This window comes from Erithacus rubecula (assembly GCF_903797595.1).
Source record: "Erithacus rubecula genome assembly, chromosome: 14".
Classification (NCBI taxonomy): Eukaryota; Metazoa; Chordata; class Aves; order Passeriformes; family Muscicapidae; genus Erithacus; species Erithacus rubecula.
In genome coordinates, this window is record NC_136666.1 from 4297532 (window position 1) to 4316676 (window position 19145).

Genomic DNA, 19145 nt, shown 5'->3' on the forward strand with positions numbered 1-19145 from the left:
GACAACGCGCCGCTGCTTGAATATTCGCTTTTATTCAAACGCCAGAGGTGAAGTACAAACTGTAGTTACACGGCAATTTTGTTTCCTTAAAAACAGTTCTTGGTTACAGAATTCCAAACAACTTTCAAAACTAAGTTGTTGAACAGTTTCACCTAAAATGTGGTGGTTTTTTCTATCTGTTTAAAAAAGGATTTCAATTGAAGGATTCAGAATTAAAAGCTGTTGTATTTTTTCACTCTACAAAAAGGAAAGTGAAGATGCAGTTACAGATAGTTCACCACAGATTCCCATTTCAAGGGGACCAAGCTTCTAGAAATACCCTCAACTCCAAACACAGCTTTTTCTGAACCATTAGTGGATCATTTAACCTGAAAAAAAATCTGAAATCCCACGGGAAGTATCTGTTGCACCTGGCTACAACTGCATGTCACACTGCCGCTAGGGAAGAACACAAGTATCACATAAAATTTACATGACAAAAATTAGTGACAAAAATAGGGTCAATAGATTTTCTTTTCCTGACCTAAAACATCCACTAGACTGAAAAGAAGGATGAAAGTTTTATTGAAATAGTGTGAATTAAAGTTTTAGGGAAACTCAAATCCACGTTTTCACCAAAGGACAAAACAAAGTTGTGAGTGACAATTTTAATTCCTGAAACAAATCAAAAACATACAGGTCCTTTAGTGTTTTTACAAAGACTTTCCTAAAGGATTGAATTAATTTTGGTGGGGAACAGAAGAGGGAGGATTGCTTGCTGTAAGACTAAAAATCAAAGACAAACCCACAAGATGCAATACTAGTATTTGAGAATATAACTTAAAAAGCACTGTTGTGATCACTACTGATTACAGCAAAAATATTATACATTTACTTCTTTCATCTCTTAACATTATAAGATAGGTTGGGCAAATACCTGGCACCAAAAAACTGATGCATGATAGTTCCAATACGTTAAACAAAATGTACTATATTAGAACATTAATATTTAAAAATTTATGGCGACTTCTCATCCAAATTTAGATGGTTTTACTGCTTCCTAGGAATCTTGTTAACCCTCCGGGAAACCAGCAAATGACTGACATCACCTTCTTTCACAGTATCCAAGGTGTCTAAAGCTCCCAATGGAGACGTGAAGGGTATTATACGGTATTCAAATTACTGTAACAAACCAGTGTCACATGTTAGCAGAATCTCCCAGCAGTGTCACAAAGTGTGTCCCAGTTTTTCCAAAAGGGTTTCCTCCCCCACCAACGTAACAAGTCACTCCAGCGCCCGCTGGGTTTCACACACCAGCAGGACTAACACTGACCTGAACATAACCCCCTGTGAGCCGTACCAGGAGCTAAGATAGTTTAGATTAATTTTGATTTCCCATTTGTAGAGTAACATTATTGTTAAATCTAACTATTGGCAGCACCTGTGCTGCTGGTTTATTTTCTGGCAAGAGCAGTGCAGGTGCTGCTGCATGTGCTATACATTTTAATTGAACAAGTGTAATATACAATTCATATTTGAACATTATGCCATCCCAGTCCACACTCTGTCCATCAAATCAATGTGATGCTGCAATAAAATACACGATCTGATTTAGCTAATGAAGCTCCTCATCACGAATTGTATCCGAGCCAGATCCGGTGCCTTTAGCATCAGGCTGCAGCCAGAAGCAATCGTAAGGAAAGAACCCAGTGAGCTTTTTGCAGGTGAGAGTTCTGACAGTGTTTAATGGTTTGCAGCATCTGCCTGTCGAGGCCAGCCTTCCTCCTCCACTCCAGAGTCATACTCCTCTTCTGATGAATCCTTGGTGGGAGCCCTAGGATTGAAAGGAAGGATCAGATACCTCAGAGGAAAAACACAAGAGACACTTTGCATAGCTTCTGACAAACATGTCACATGCACAGTGCCCCGTGACAGAAGTTTTGACCTGATCTGGAAATGCTGCTGTGCACATTTGCAGTGCCACCAGAACACAGGCTCATTTACTGAATTCAATTAGCCTTCTGATTTTTAGTAAGTTGTTTGATTTAATCAATAAATTTAGTATTTCTATACAAAATCACTTCAAGCAACCATCAGTGTAATATTTTTCACTACCTTCAGCAACACAAGGCTGAGCCAAGCTTCAGCAAAAAGTGCTGGAATGAATAATGTACCTCATTGGAGAAAGCCACTCAAACAACAGTGTCAGTGATAGAAACCAAGACCTGAAATTTGGGAACTAATATTCTAACCAGTTTTAACCTGACCCATTCTCTCTCAATTCCATCCTTCATTCACTGAACTGTTGGATTTTTTTTTTTTTTTTAATGCAGATTTGTCCAGTGTTTTCAACATTCCACATCATTACCATACTCTTCTTAACATTAAATTGATTATTTCAACAAGAGTTCAGCAAATCAATAGATGTGCCTTTGTAGCTCTCCACTGCTGCAAGAGTAATGCAGAAACCTGTTGCAGCCTGGAGTTTGTAGCAAAAACCCCACATCAGTGGTAAAAAAGTAGAAGAAAGTAAGTTTCATTTAAGAAATTTCAGTATAGTCACAACTGAATTTCAAGTTTTTACTGTTACCTTAAAATTTACTTCCATTTCTACAGGTATACACACACAAAAGTAATTTCACATATGTTTATTTTAAAATTTCTGTTTAAAAAGAAAGTAATACAAATCCAAAGTCACTAGGACAGAACAGGCACTAATTCATCAGTGTACAATATACAGAACATTGAATCTTTTTTAGGTTCTGTGCATGGATTTGTGCTTATTCCATCAGAATACCTGTCTAGTTGTATTATTGGTCTGTTCTGCTACTTCTGTTACCATTTTACCTAATGTATCCTGGCTCTTTTTTGCCTTCTACCACATCTTTGTCAACTTCCACACATACGATGTCAGAATTGGGCACTTCAAACATGGGCTCCAGCAGCAGCTTTTCCTACAAGAAAATAGAGGGAAAAATATTTCTGTATGCCCTCTTCTATATAAACAAGTCATTTTCAGAGCTAGAGAGTCTTCTTGGAAGAACTCTGAATATTCACAGCTTTAGGAAGACTTACTGTATCCATGTAAGGGCCAGAACTAAGTGTGGTTTTCACTGGAGATGGTCAGTATTAGTTCTATACACACAAATCCAGGAAGCTTCATTTATTGCTTATAAGACTTAATTTACTCACCATTATAGATCGAAGACCTCTGGCTCCAGTTTTTCTGTCCAGGGCCAGTCTGGCTATAGCCTTCAATGCATCTTCAGTTACATTTAATTCACACTACACAGAGAAAAAAATGGGAATTTCACTTAATCATTTCATTACAACTCAGCCTGTGGAGTTCAAGCATTACTGAAAACAACACTGTATTTATAAACAGGAGCACCAAAGAGTCATCAAATAAGAATTCCAACCTTATCCATGCTGAACAGTGCCTGGTACTGCGGAACCACGGCGTTCCGCGGCTCGGTGAGGATCCGCACCAGCGTTTTCTCATCCAGGCTGTGCAGAGGAACCACAACAGGCAAACGTCCCACAAATTCAGGAATCATGCCAAACTCGATGAGATCTCTGGCTTCCACGTGGCGCAGCAAGCGATCCTTCTCCTCAATATCTTCCTGTGGGTCAGACTCTCCGCTGATATTGGCAAGATCAGCTGCTGCTGCAGCCCTTCTGCCTTTCCCCATGTTAGATGGTGTCCCAAATCCTAGGTACTGCAAAACAAACGTGGTTCTGCTTAGACAAGTGGAATAACTGAGTTGTCTTGATGTAAATAAATCACTTTTCGTGAGTATTAAAAAATCTACAGTGACTGATTATGTCATTATGTACTAATTAGAGCTCAAGAAACTACTTAGAGTAAAATTAGACCCCTTGCATACCATCAGTTTCTTTAAAAACTGAATTTCCTTAGTGAGGGGTTAATACATCAGCACAAGAGTAACTTTTTCTTAAAATAACAAAGGTTATCAACATGTTCTGGTCATTTTACAAGTACCAGTGACACTTCCTAAGTGAAGCAAATGCAGGCAAGTTTACTTACATGGGAAGCTACACAAATTAACATGAACAATAAATCGAATTTCAGTGACTCCTTTAGTGTTAGAGACAGGGAGCACATTTTGTCAGAATGCTGCAGCCAAAACCCTGAACTCAGACTCTAATCTACAAAACAGTGAACTGCAGGACCAGGTATTTTAAGATGATGATGGCTTTTAGCACCATTTGCTGAAATAAATAAATTTAATGTGTTTACAAATGCATCAAGAGCTGTAAAAGTCAGCACTGAGAACAGTAATCAAGATGATGATTTTTCAGCTCAGATACAGCCTAATGCACTCACTTTTTCATTTTTCCTCCTGCTGATAATTCTGTCAAGACCATTAAAAGCACCAGAAGCTACAAACAGGATGTTTGTTGTGTCAACCTGCACCGTTTCTCCACGTAGTTTTCGAGAATTCTTTTCTGGAACGTTTACTATTGTGCCTTCAAGTAATTTTAACAAGCCCTAAGGAAAGAAGAAATAAACAATAAAAAAATTCCATTGTGTAGCATCATGTAAAAGGGCACACCATGATATGCTCATTTATTCACAAATACACTTGTATTTTTTGCTCCCTTATGCTTTTATAGTAATACTAAGTGTCCAAATGAGTCGGTTTTCCCTATGAGACAATCCCACTCAAAGACAAAAATGTTCCTTTAATGTGGCTCCCAAGAACATTATGCATATAATGATCAGCTGCTTTAGGAGTTTTATTTAAATGGGAAATGCTACCCAGAGGAAAGACGTGTCTTCTGAAGGTGAATAATTAAGGAACTGAAGAACTATGAGTCCATACATTCCTGTGCTGTTTGACATGCCAGGATCCTATTCCTGTTCACTCAGGAATTAAAAGCACTCCATGGAAGTACTTACCTGTTGAACACCTTCTCCCCCAACATCCCGTAACTGATGGATACCAGGAACACTGCCAATCTTATCTACTTCATCCAGAAAAACAATTCCTGCAGTTAATGGAAATGGGTTTAAAAAAGACCCTACTTAAAAAGAGAAGCAAGAATTTACAGAGAATTTAAGATTTGAGAGAGCAGCAGTCAAGTCTGACTTCTCTGCAAAAACATGTAATTTTGTCCAATTATTTCTTTTCAGGTTTATTTTGATTTAAACTTTGGGTACATGCAGCAGGAACACCAATTTCAGGAATACTTGTGTTCTCAAAAGCTTAGAGCACTTCAACAAAATTAAGAGCCTCTGAAACACACATTAGAAGTTTACCTTGCTGTGCTTTTTCTATGTTGTAGTTGGCATCTTGCAGGAGTTTTGCAATGACAGATTCAATGTCTTCCCCAACATAGCCAGCTTGAGTCAAGGTGGTACAATCACAGATAGCAAAAGGGACATCTAGGCATTTAGCCAGAGTCTGAGCCAGCAAGGTTTTACCTGGTGAAATAAGAGCTGCATGTCAGAACTGCCACACACTTCTCGTAGAGCACACAAACCCAAGGACTTGGACAGCAACTTTTAACAAGGGTGTGTGGTGACAGGACCAAGGGGGATGACTTAAAACTGAAAGAGGGTGGGTTTAGATGAGATACTGGGAAGAAATCCTTCTCTGTGAGGGTGGGCAGGTCCTGGCACAGATTGCCCAGAGAAGTTGTGGCTGCCTCATCCCTGGAAGCGTCCAAGGCCAGGCTGGACAGGGCTTGGAGCACCCTGGGATAGTGGAAGCTGTCCCTGCTCATGGCAGGGGTGGAACAAGGGGATTTTTAATGTACCCTCTGACCCAAACCATTTAAGGATTTGCCACAGGATCATCGTTACTCTTATTAGACATTCTGAATCATATCAGCATCTTAATATAAGAATATTTTCCAAGGGAGATAAGCTTTCATAAGCAGTGGTTTTTACATCAGCAGGCTGTATTTAAGGCAGCTTGAAATGCATACAGTATCACAAAACCACACAATATAAAAACCATAATACATGTACTTGCAGAGTTTAAAGATTAAATAAATCAGTAGTCCTTTGCAGACACTCAGGGTGCAGTGCAAAGTCCAATTGCTCCTGCTTTGAAGTTGGGAAGAAACAGAATTAAAATATTGTTTAGTGAATGTTCTCCCAAAAAGTCTGCAAAATGCCATCACTTCAGCACAAACACTCCCAAGTTTTATGAACATACAAAATAATCTCTTTCCAACCCCCTGCAGCTAACCTGTCCCAGAGGTGAAACAGCACTAACTGCAGCATCTCAGCTTGCCAGCTAAAGCAGAGGAACTATAAATGCATTTTATTTCAGCTTAGTCAAAGTGGAATCTTTTATTCAGTCAATAAATATAGGCATTAAAAAGAAGAAAAACTACAGGTCATTTCTTCTTAAGGCCACTAGCTCAGTATGTTAACATGGCATGAAAGCACTGGAATCCCTATTTGAAATTCACAGTTTAATTTTTTATAAACCAAATCTGAAAAATCACAGAAGAGGAAAATCACTCATTAACAACAATTCCATTAAAAATAGGACACCTATAGAAACATGCAGCTATATACCTGATCCAGTTGGTCCAAGCAGCAAAATATTACTTTTTTCAAGTTTAATGTCATCATTGGGTGAATCTAGTACTTCTCCTCCCCGTTTTTCCTGAGGTATCTGCTGGTTCATTTGTTGCTGCATTGATGCTCCCAAAGCATTACCGTGTGGACTGATTCCAGCAATCTGCAACAGTTCTGAAGAGAACAATAACAGCACTGTTTGAGCACCAACAAGGTCTGTCACTACCTTAAACATACAGTAACAGCTTGGTTCTTCTGCAAACCTAGAATTCTCTCTGTACAGAAGCTTACAGAGAGGAAAGTAACAGAAATGCAGCACACTTATTACACAAACAGGAGTTCCAGTCATACTTTGCAGAGGCATATAGGAGAAGAATTTCCAATGGCACAGTGGATTACCTAAAAGTATTGCTCTACATCTACAAGCAAGATAAATTTTCAGTCCTTACAAACTTACTCATTTAAAATGTGATTTCTTATATATATTTTTTTAACATGTGAGAAGAAATAAACCCAAGCTGTTGATTTCCATGAAAAAATACAAGCACTGGACTTCACCCAACACTTCAAACTAGCAGTCACTGAAGACTGCTCTCCATAAAAGTAGGTATTGCAGAAGAGGACATGAGGAGAGGGTTCACTTACTTGTAAATCTGTACTCATCCTCCCGTCTTCTGATTTCTAATTCTAAGAGAGAGGATGAAAACAGTCATAAAAAAGTAAGTTTATAAAAGCTTATAAATTCTCCACCTCTTGCCCTCTTCTGAATACATCTCATCACTGTCTATGAATGTATTCCTAACAAGAAACCCCCACAAGAGTTATTTTTATTGCTGTCAAAATTAACCCAAAACCCAAATTGCATGTTTGTAAAATGCCAGCAAGTCATCTACTTCTAAAAACAACAACAATCTAATACCTCTAATTAGATTTTTCGCTTTAAAACCAATTATAGAAGGGAAAAAAATGAAATAATTTTGGTTTGAAGAGGCTTCCCTAAGCTCTCCCTGGGTGTTACCATGCAGGCCTTTGTTGTAAAACAGAACTGTGAAATATGTAAACATTCACTGTCAGTCTCTCTGGGTATGGACCATGTTATCTCCCCGGGGAGGGTCAGGAACTTCCTGGTGCCAGGTACAGAACTGCTCTTACAATTACCAGAACAGCAACTACTAATGTCCCTCTTCATTTAAAATACTTCTTTAAGTTAATTCAAAAAACAAAGAAGGTGTCTGTGACAACTTTTGCAAGACAGAACAAAACACCTTAAAAAAAAAAAAAAAACACCCAAGGTACACTTTGAGTCAGAGATGGTAACTTAATCCTACTTCTAAAAATAAATTGGATCAACATAGCTACACACGTGCTCAGCAGGGAAAGTACTGCCAAGAGTAACTACATCTACACCTGCTAGATATGGAACAATACTGTGGTGACCAGCAGATGCTGCCAGCAGGAGCAAGGGAAGTTAGAAATCTAAGTACTCATCAATTTACCTATGCAAAATACCACCTTCCTGATCTGCATTGTTGCTTGCAGATTAAGCAGCAGATTTAGCCTTAAGTAGTAAATGAGATTAGAAAGAAAAAATTAGGAGACTCACTTTAGAAAGTTAAAGGAGAATACCCTATAACATGTATCAGTAAAAAGGGCTAAGCATTCAATATGGTAAGCACCATAAATCTTCTGATTACCATTTAAATAAATCTCAAGTTAGGGCCCTGAAACAGCAATTTATTTGACCAGAAAAATACCAAATATCATACAAACCTCTTGGTGTTAAAGAAGTCTGTTTCTCAACTTCTGCTTGCTGTCTCAGGTTAGATGGGATATTATTGTAGATTCTCTTGTAATGATTATACACAGCAACTGAAAGCACCTTCTTGGCAAAACACTGACCAACAACGTATTTGTCGAGGTAGTTGTAAATCTGAAAAATAGCTTAATCTTAGTAACACTTCTAAATCATCTTGCAGCAGAAAAGGAAAAACAGTATATTGTGCCAAAGATGGACTTTGGTCTGAATTGTTACAGACTTGAGAAACAAAAACTAGTATTCAAAATAAAAAACATATTCCTGTTGACAAGATTACTTTAAAAACGTGATGCTTACACATTCATATCGTGTCTGTCAGTTCTGCCCTACTAATATGTAAGCCCATTGCCATTTTCAAATTTTTAAGAGGAACAGAAATTTTAAGAACATTTAAAAAGAGGCCTAACAAGGAGCCATGTGCAGGTTCAGAAACCATTACAGTCCACCAGGAACTGAGAAACATAAAAGACTTCCTCACTAATCTCCAGATGGAAACCAAATGACTTTCAGAAGGACCACGGCCACCAGTTAAACAGCTACAGCTCTCATCCAAACCCACACCAAATAAAAGGCTCTACAGCTACAGAAAGAAGCTGCTAAAATAAGGATACAGGATGCAAGGCCAGAGTGAGAAAGAAAAGTTACTATGGTTGGTGAGGGCTGAGGCCAGCCTCAAGGTCACAGGAGAAAATGAGGTCACAAGACAAAGACAGAGGAAAACAAGCTCCAATATCTTTATTGGATCTACTTGTTCCCTTTATCAGTGCTCTGCTGGGTCACACAGCTCACAAAGGTTTAATCTTCAGCTAATCATCTTTATTGTTTGCTGCTCTGTCCCAGCAGCCCATTACACACCTGATGCAGATTAAGGGAAGCATTTCTCCATGCTGCAACATAAGGGAACTCTGGGTGGAATTAAGAACTTACCTTTTTCGGTGGAGGTGGTGGCTTCTGCTGGAATGCCAATTTCACAGCTTCTGCTGCTGACTCGGGCTCTTTAATGATGCTCTTTTTTGTGTCTGCCTCTGACAGGACAACAAAAAAGTGGTGACACTTCTCACACTTCACAAAACGGGTGGAAGCTGCAGAAAAATTCAAACAAAACAGTAAGAGAAATTGCTTCTGTCTAGTTCATCACACAGGACAAGCACCAGCTACTCTCTTTACCAACACTTCTCCCTAAGATAATTTAAAAACTATTGGCCTACGAAATTTGACACAGAGAACACAATTTGCCCCAAAGAAATCACAGTGCTGGGCAGTAAACAGACAATGGATTAAATATGAAATTCTTTTTGATACTTATGCAGTAGCATCACACTCAGGGAGAGGACACCTTGCACTTCTGAGAGAGACAAAATTAATGAAGGCTTTAGCTATTCAGAAAACGTTCCTAACTCTCAAACTGACAGCAAGATAAAATACTGTGGTTAGGCACAGACTAAAGTGCAGGGAAGCAGTCTAGAATATCAAAGACAGGAGGGCTCTGGCAGGTCCTGCTCTCTACATCCCACTGGCTTTGGAACACTCTGGATCAGCCCAAGTCACCCAAGCTCAGGAGCACAGGGGGGTCACCCCTACAAGAGGCAGCTGTGGTATGCAACAAACCATCAAGGACTTTGATGTTTTGCAAGATCTTCTGCTTATTTATTTTTACTGCCAAGACTAGAACAAATCTCTTTGACATTCCAAAAGCTAAACCCTCCTACCGCTGACTTAGTGAACTATGTCTTAAGAAATTTGCAAAGGTTGGTTTCATAACCCTGAAAATGAGAACCTGCATTGCTTTTCTTTTCCTCTGGCAAAGCAAAGTTGAAATAATAAAAACAGACAGTAGAGAAGAATAATAAAAATAATTCAGAATATATCCTTTCTAGCCATATTACTATGCTACTAAATGTAAATTATGAGCAATAGGATAGATTTAAAGGAAATACACTATTAAATGCATTTAATCAAAAGGAAAGTAAATGTAGAAAAACAGCCCTGTGAACACTTAAATGTCAGAACTGCTAAAATCACAAAAAGTTTTTAGAAAGTGGCTTGAACACTGTAGCACCAGCTGACTGTAACAACACCCTCTAGCAATAAACAAGCTGCTTATTTATAACTTCTTGTCTCCCATAGGACTGGCGTCAGCAGAAGAGGAGTGGGTGGGGTTTTTCTTACCATTAATCCCACCTTATACCTGGATAAGCAAGACCAACAGATTACTTTAAGAATGTAGCAACTAATTCTGTGACCAACACAGCTTTATTAACTTTACTTCAAAGAAATTCTGTGCAACAGCCTGACAGTTCTCCTGGTGACCTTCCAAATTACTGTTATCTGCCACATGGGAATGTGATGGAAATCCACTTGTGCCAACCCATTCCTCTTATGTAACTATTATTTAGCAACAATATTGTAGGTGGGAAAAAAAAATCCCAACCCAACCTTTCTTCCAGGGCTCACTGAAAAAACCTCTGATATTCGTGATAACTACACTGCCATGAGGACATGCCTGTTCTTCTTCCTTATACAAGGTTTATTTAGGATAGAATAGCCATGGAAATGATTGGTCCCTTTCTAGATCCACATGAATGATTTAGAAAAAAAACCAAAACAAGGAGTGGGCTGTAAAAGTACTATAGGGCATCTTTAAAACTTCACTAAAAAAAAAAAAAAAAAGGAGTTGTAGGCAACTTTGCTAATCCTAAAATACTGGCATGTTCTCATATGTTCTTTTAGCAAACACATAAAAGCACAACAAAGAACACTCATGTCAAATTACCTCCCTGTCATTAAGATGTCTGCCAATATTACAGTGTGCTAAAATGCAAGTGCTGTTTTTAATCAGACAACATTGCCACAGAGGCTGCATTAGCAAAGGCATTTCTAAAGCCTGTGTGAGCTGACCTTGCCAAAAAGAAATGCAAGGTTTTTAAAAAATGTACAGGAAACAGAAACAATCAGAGGATTAAACTGTAGGGTTGAGATAATGGGCTACTATCACATTGCTTTAAGGTGAAAAAAAAAAAAAACAAACCAGGAAAAAAAATAGCAGGGAAGCTTCTGAGTGTGTACAGTAGCAGGGAAGTGCTGCTTTGGAGGATGGAGTAACCTGATGGCATCAGGTGGAGACAGTAAAAGCAGCATCCAGATAAGGCTTCTTATGTCAATCAGCTTTACAGCTATTGGATTTCACTCCACATCTGAGGATCAAGTCTTATTTCACTGATCACAAACTCTCCTCACAGACTTTCACAACCCAAAACAATACAGGAACTGCTGAGAAAGAAGATCAAAGCAAAATTACTTTTTGTTTGCCTCCTATTTTCTCTTCACTGTTAATTACTGGAAAACCATTGCCAAGCAAATCTTTCTGCACAATTTGCAGATACAAAGTGAAGCTTCATCAAAAAACAAATTCCACTGGAAAACCAGCCTGTTACACTGCCACTCAGTGGCAATTGATTTTCTAATGAACATGGCCTTCATTCAGTATTTTGTTTCCCTACTTCTCTCAAAATGACTGCAAATCTAACATTTAAACTGAAACAAATACTAATTGCATGTTTTCCTTTGGTTTTAGATATTTATTTAAGGCTCTGCAGGTTGGCAATTCAAACCAACTGTGCAAACTCATAATTTTTCCTGGCTAAACAACAACAAATGCTTATCCAAAAAATTCAAGTTACAGTAGGCTTAATACAACTTGCAACCCATTTATTTTGGGCAAATTGGATGGATTTATTTTTCTTAGGGTTTTTTTTTTTTTTCAAATAAATTTTAAGATAATTAGAGTTTCTCTTTTCCAGCTGCTTACAGAGTGGTTGGGAAGAGGTGTGCTCAAATTAACCAACTAATCCAGAACAGTACAAGTCCAGAAAAAACTTAGCAGGGCTCACAGGAACTTTGGAAAAAAGTGGGTTTCCAGTCCCAAGCTGTTTACAGAACCAGTGTTATTCTGATGCTGCAGCTCAAGTGGGTTCATTGGGAATTTCAGATTGCATCTATCAAGATACATTCCCCCATAGTGCTGGTATGAATAAATCCTGTTCCCAAGGCAGTTTCCAGACGTGCTTAAGTGTTCCCAGCAACACTGACAAAACACTAAATCACATCCCTGCTTTCCAGGGAATGTTCTGGGACAAGGCTTGAATGGTATTTCCAGATAAAAGCACAAACTCCAATACCAATGGAAACACAAAAGTGAAGTGAGAGAGTTCCAAAAACATATCTGCCTGCTCATGAATCACAAGAAGGTAAATGAGATTAAAAATCCTTGGACCTGTTTCCAACCACACCTAGTCCATGGAGAGACCTCACTGAACACCAGACAGGATCATATTTCTAGTTCCATGAACGAGTGCCAGGTTTTGCAGAATACCTTGTTGCCTATAGTTTCAAACAAACTGGAAAAACAACCTTATTTTTGGGAGGGAAAAAGTAATTGAGGACTGATTCTTCTTCTAACATAAATAAATATATTTTTGTGATTACAGACCTGTCTTGTGATTCATGACATTTGATCATTTAAAAAACTATTTTATAGGAGTAGCAGCAAATAACATATCCACTCATTATTTTTGCCAGCTGTTATTTTAACAACTGCTGAACATATTTATGCTGACTTTGTCTTAAGCCTCTTAGTGCACAAGTCTGATTATGGCTTGATACTTCCTCCTTGAGCCCCACCAACTAACAATGGGTACTTGCTTTCTGACAAAAGTTTTTGTTTTCTAAACTGCTCTCATTAGTGCTGAAATAAGGTATGAAATGTCTTCAAGTCTGATAGCACCTAAGGCATAAATGGCATTAATTTGGATTATACTTCCCACAGAAAAAAAACCCAAAAAAACCACCCAGAAAGCAAAACAAAAAACCCCAAAAAAACCAAAGGTAGCAATTGCTGCTGGAGAACAGACATTTTGGATTTTCTAGCTGGACTTTGCAGTCTACTATTTGGAATGTATTATAACTCTGATTTGCCATGGAAGACTGTTCTAGTAAGCCATCTGTCAGCTACTAATTCCTCTGCTGGATAAGCACTTTGGTTATAGTACATGCAGGATTAAAGTTTTATTATTCAGGAAAGAAAGGACAGGCATTGCAAATGCACATATATAAGGTATGTACTTATATAATAAGAGACATAAAAGTATCTGTAGCTAAAATGGTATTAAATGTAAAATGCCATGAATTATTTTAAAAATGCATATTCACAGATGCTAAGTGAATTCCACTACCACATTCCCACACATCATGGGAATGACACAAATGTACCCACAGAGAAAATTAGCAGTTACACCAACAAGGCCAAATTAATCATAACAAAACTCCTGCCATCATGTAATTAGGTAGGCTAACACTTAGCTATCAGGACTATGTTAAATCACAAAGTCACACTGTGCCTATTTTAAAAAAAAAAAAAAAAATTCAGGAAAACTTACACACAAAGGTCTCCACGTGTGTGCACAAGTCCCCACACTTGGGGCAGCGCAGTTGGTTCCCTCCTTTCCCAGAGCTTCCAGAGCTTGACTTTTTACCAGCACCCTCACCAACAGATTTCTAAAAGAGATTTCCAGACATTAGGCCCAAACAATGGAGCTGGTACAGCAGGCATTTAGCAGTGTGCTTATGGAATCAAATAATTCGAAATTTGCAATAGGTGAATGACAAAGTAGCTATTGTCAGGATTTTTTTAAAGGCTTTGGAAGCTTAGAAGAATGTAACAAACAGGTAGAAATGTTTTACATTTACAAATTACTTATAAATCTGCATTTCCCAGGTCTGCCAGTCTTGGATGCCCAAGGAAGAGGTACCCAATACCTGCATTAGAGCTGCTTGGCTGGCACTAGAACACAAACAAGCTGTGTCAACTGTGTTTTAATAGTGTATTTTAATGCTTTAATGGCAGACAACAAAACAAAACATATTTGGAGAGTATTTTATTATCTCAGCTGTGTGGATTCTAAGGGTTTCTGAAGCCACAGCTCCTCTCACTTCCTTGGCAGGTGTAGCAATCTATGCTAAAACATGCATTTCAAAGTGTTGGAAATACTGCATTTTTTACTTGTATCTGTATTTATGCTTTCAAGTTATTACATTTTAGGAAACAGTAAAAATCTCTCTTCCCATTTCTAAGGCAGTTCTTCATTCTTCCAACCTGTCTTGCCTACTGACTTCTCCTCACAACCCTTTTCAAGAAAATAAAAAACCACTATTTTTTCTATCTTATTTATTTTTTAAAAGTTTAATTGCACCTTCAGAACAGACCAGTGTCACCTGGACAGTTCCTCAGGTTCACAACACACCATACTAAGGAAAAGTTATTACCTCTGAACTCTCAAGATGTTATTTGCTGACTAAAGAGCAGTTTTTTTCTCAGGTAATCATTTATCTGAAGAAGCTGTTCATTAACTATAATTATGGAGAATGACTAGGATAAAAATAGACTACAACTGACTAACAAGAGGTGAGCTCATGTCTTCACTGACCTGTCTAACTTAAATCAGTTCTAAACCCAGAAACATTTAAAATGTACTTTTAAAAAGTCTGCTTGGCTCTGATTACTACTCTTTCCTGACATCCTGAAGCCTGTTCTTGATTTATGACATTCAATAAAATTTTCAAGTTTACATTGGGCAAAAAGACAATAAAACTGGGAAAAGCATTGTGGGATGTTTACAAGGTTTATCTCCTAACAAATACACAATACAATTTATTTTTTCTTCACTGCCAGTTGCAGCAATTTGAAGGATTAGAAATGTCAGGAATTGGAAAAAGATTTCAAGATTAATTTACAGTAAATTGGTTTTTTTTAATTTAAGGAACATTTTATATAAACTATTGAAACCCCCATTGTGGAGATTACCTTGCTTCCATCTCCAGAACCATCCTTGCTTGCACCATCCTTTGAAGCAAAATATGCTGGTGTTTCTGAAAAGTTTCTAAGAGGAATTCGTTTTAGGGAACAAGTTTCAAAAGTCCCAAGTTTTCCTAAAACAGGGATGCGTGTACGACCACAAGTAATACCTAAAAAAAAAAAAAAAAAAAAAAAAAGAAAAAAGTTAAATACTAAAAATATTTAATTTTAATTCCATTGCCACCAAATTTCGGACATTCAAAGTAAATTATCATTACCACCTTAATGTTCATCTCATTAAAAGCTGCCTGGATTTTCCAAAAAAGACTCCAAAGTAATTCCAGGTCCTCTAACATCAGAGAATTGAGAGTCCCATCATGGTATGAAATAGGGAACATCTCAAGTTATGAAACTGATCCACAGAATGTTGACCACAATCGACTCACAGCTTTTATTATGAAACAACTCAACCCCCCAAGACAAACCTTTGAAGAATCTTTTTGTTATGCAAAAATCAGGTGCTTCAGACTCAATGTCTGGATTTGGCTTTCACTTGGGAACTCAACTAAAAACTAGTTTCCAGGAATTTGAGGCACCTCTTGGCAGCAAAAACTGTGCTGAGGAGAAGTGAGAAGCTGTGTCCTATTTGGCACTCACCAACAGGCCAGCACCAGCAAACTCAGCTTTGCTGAAATACCTTTTTGCCAACACAAAAAAAAATAAAAAAACCAAACAAACCTCACTGAGAAACTACAGAGCCTCTTCCTGCTCTTGCAACACGGGCAGGATTGCATTTCATGGCAGGCTATGACGTGAGCCAACATATGTTGTGCTTGTGATTTCAACATCAACATCAGCCTGGAATCAGTATTTCATCTCTTGCATTTAAAGTGGCAAATTTCTCACTTGCTCTCTGGTTTTGATAAGGACTCTGTGCCTTGCTGACAGCAGAGCTATACAGCAACAATGGCAATTACAAAGTTGCTGATAATACATAGTTTTATTGTTATAGGGAGGTGAGAATCCTATAGAAAATCCAAAAACTCTTTTAAAAAAATAAGAAAAAGTAAGAATGGCAAGAAAAGCACAGCTCTGAAAGAGGAAACAACAGCAACTAAGAGCTGAGAACTTAGCTGAAAGAGGATATTCTGAAAATTCACCTTGTTACTATAACAAGAAGGGAGCAAAACAAAGAAGAGGAACCTAAATTCACCAGGAAAACTCTTACAGGGCTCTGCAAAGTATAACGAAGATGAGAGTGGCAAATGAGATTTGAAACTGGTTTATTAATTTGCTACTTAAGATTCCCAAACCTAAAAATGACTTGTAGCTATTTTTAACATGACTAAAAATTAATACTTAAAAAATCTCCTAACAGCATTGCTTCTGTCTGTAAACGTGAGGGAGGAATAACAATCAGTGAATTTCCCCATTTAAAATTCCTCTGCTGAGTGCAACTGCAACACATTTTAGATGACATGAGATAAACTATGAAAACATCACAGCAAACTTGAAAACACTGGCTGGCTCTCAGAAGCAGTTGTGTCTTTTAACCGAATGTGCAGAGAACTCTGACAGCTCCGTGTGCCAAGTGCACTTGCCAGTGAAGAATCAGCTTTGGTGAGTGTTTACAATGCAGGAGCTGTTCAGAGCAGCTCCCTGTCTTGGAAGCTCAGAGGTGGTTCCTTTAGAAACTGAGAAAAGACCCCTTAAAATAAAACAACGACCACCTCACCACCGCCCCTTGAACAAAACCTGAAGTCACACAACTTTCCTTGTAACACGGGAGATTTGGCCTGTGGAGAAAGGCTGAAGCATTAACACAAAAGCTCAAACATTTCCTCATTTTAATTCAGAGCGCTCTTGTGAGACAGAAAATGCACTGACAACTGCATGGGATGAACTATGAAACCTTACACAGCACTGAGTACTGAGCTGTGAAGACTAAACCAGGGGGAAAAAAACCAAAACATATTACTGCTACATCAGCTTGTGGCTAAGCATGAAAAACCTCATGTGCTTATCGTGATGTCTGAGTGGTGTTTTTTGGACAAAATATCATTGTATAATAAAACAATGAAGCAGTAAGAAAGTTATCACGACTACTTCCTTGTGTCAATAAGCCCAGAGGGCGATTTTCAGGAGAAATCAACATTGCAGCCCAATGCCTGGCAGCTGCCACTGACCAATCCAGACTCTGATAAATGTTCTAATATGGAGCAGCTGGCAGGATTTGCTCACACACCTGGCACGGTGGCTCAGGTGATTTTTTTTTTTTTTTTTTTTTTCCGGAGTACTTAATTCAAAGGACGTGTCCCTAACATTGCTGGCAACAATGGAACCCATCCAGGGTGCTCGGATTTGTGCATTAAGAAACGATGGGAAGCTCCTTAACACCTTATTAACCTTTAATTGATACTTGATGAAATAAATACTGACTTTTGGGCAAAGCCTATGGCTCAGGAAAGCGACAGGGAGACTGTAACAAACTGAAACTGTCCTACATAATGCTCGATTGATTGCACTGATCTGTGCACTCTGAACTCTCTCGAGCTGGCACCAACCAGCAACAGCAAACAAAGCACCTGGCAGAAGACACAATTTAATTCAAAAGATACACACACATTTATCTTTAAACAACTTTCATTGAAAGCTGATAAATAAATTGTAATTGCCCTAAATAAGTGTATTGCTCTACCTGCATTTTATCCTCTTTTTTTTTTTTTTTTTTTACACAATCCTTCTGAATCTTAGTTCTGACCAAAAACCTCACAAATTTTAAAAAATATAATTTTGCCATGAACTCCAAATAGTACTTGCTTTAAAGTTGATTGTTTCAGAAGGGTTGCATAAGGCCAGACAGGCTGGGCTTGTAAGTACAGGTCTGAACCTTTCAGCACAGGTGATATCTGAGATATAAATGTAAAGGCACCTACAAAGAGTTAACTCACCTCTTCAGGGCAGTAAAATATCTCTGACTCATCAGGCTATTGCGAGGTAGAGTAATTGAAAATATTGTTGCAAATGTGGCAACAGAGATATTTTCCAGCGCAATTTGGGGGTGCTGTACCTTTCACCCAAAGCAGTACACGGTTTGTCTGCTCTCAGTAACCTCAAGAATACAATGAAAAGCGTAAACAAGGAAAAACAGTAAAAAAAATAACAACCTCCCACAGTCCTTAACTTCCAGTGAGAAGCTGGCACCGTCTCATCCTTGTACCAAGTTGGAAATAATTAATTTTGCTAACTAAGCCCATCTCTATGAGAAATATTCCAAGTTAAGGCTACCACAAAGGTAAGCTTTTAATAAATTAAGGTAATTAAGCCATTTTTAGTCGCACTGCAGAGTAACACACGCTGGCCGACAGCTGCTGAGCATCACTTCTGTTGAAATTAATTCTATTCTCGCCATAGCGAGGGCAAATTCTCCGATACCTCACAGCAGTAATGCTGCCCTTACCCCGCTCGCCCCGCGCGGGTGACACCAGCAAACGGCTAAAGGAGGGAAAAGCAGGGGCAAGGCCGCCGTGTGCCGCCGCTGTCACCGCGCGATAAGGGCAGCGCCGGGCCCGGGGCTCCGCTCGGGGCCGCGGCCGCACGGCCCGACCCCGCGGGCCCGGTGAGGGAAGCGGGGCCGGAGCGCGGTTACCTCTGCGGGCGGAGGGCAGCGTGGAGCCGAAGAGGCGGGCGGCGGCGGCGCAGCTGTGGCAGGCGGACATGGTGCAGCGGCCGCGGGCCCGGCCGGCTCCCCCCGCCGCCGATAAGGCCTCGCTGGCGGCGCTCCGGCCCCGCCCGCCCCGGTAACGCCCCCGTGACGGCCCTGCGCGTCACCGCGGGACTGCAGATCCCAGCGGGCACCGCGCCGCGCCGCGTCCAACGTGAACGCACTCGCCGCGCGGGGCTCATGGGAAGTGTAGTCCCAGCACTGAATGGTTGCGTGG

At 39.2% G+C, this 19145-nt stretch overlaps 1 protein-coding gene across 4 annotated transcripts; it reads right to left on the minus strand.

Annotated features, from left to right (window-relative positions):
* Positions 1–13: 13 nt before the first annotated feature.
* On the minus strand, positions 14–19060 carry CLPX (caseinolytic mitochondrial matrix peptidase chaperone subunit X). Of its 4 annotated transcripts, none has more exons than XM_079317654.1 (14): positions 18854–19060; positions 15214–15374; positions 13790–13907; positions 9282–9436; positions 8309–8468; positions 7184–7225; positions 6536–6712; positions 5264–5428; positions 4904–4992; positions 4328–4492; positions 3399–3698; positions 3172–3264; positions 2777–2933; positions 14–1813 (listed from the first exon to the last, which is right to left on the minus strand). In XM_079317654.1, the coding sequence occupies exons 1-13, from the start codon at positions 18921–18923 to the stop codon at positions 2823–2825; spliced, it is 1806 nt and encodes a 601-aa protein (XP_079173780.1). In that variant the 5' UTR covers positions 18924–19060; the 3' UTR covers positions 14–1813; positions 2777–2822. The 4 variants fall into 4 exon arrangements, with proteins under 4 accessions (XP_079173780.1, XP_079173778.1, XP_079173779.1 ...); XM_079317652.1 differs by having other exon boundaries at positions 2827–2933; positions 18854–19009; XM_079317653.1 differs by lacking the exon at positions 7184–7225 and having other exon boundaries at positions 2827–2933; positions 18854–19009.
* Between the last annotated feature and the right edge of the window lie 85 nt (positions 19061–19145).

What these genes read in the sequence shown, in the direction of transcription:
- CLPX (XM_079317652.1), bottom strand. Translation starts at nt 18,923, where the DNA reads ATGTCCGCCTGCCACAGCTGCGCCGCCGCCGCCCGCCTCTTCGGCTCC. An exon ending in CACCACCTCCACCGAAAAAG is followed by an intron (nt 8,469 to 9,281) that starts GTAAGTTCTTAA and finishes GCTATTTTTCAG; the next exon opens with ATTTACAACTACCTCGACAA. An exon ending in CACTGTTCAGCATGGATAAG is followed by an intron (nt 3,265 to 3,398) that starts GTTGGAATTCTT and finishes TTCTCTGTGTAG; the next exon opens with TGTGAATTAAATGTAACTGA.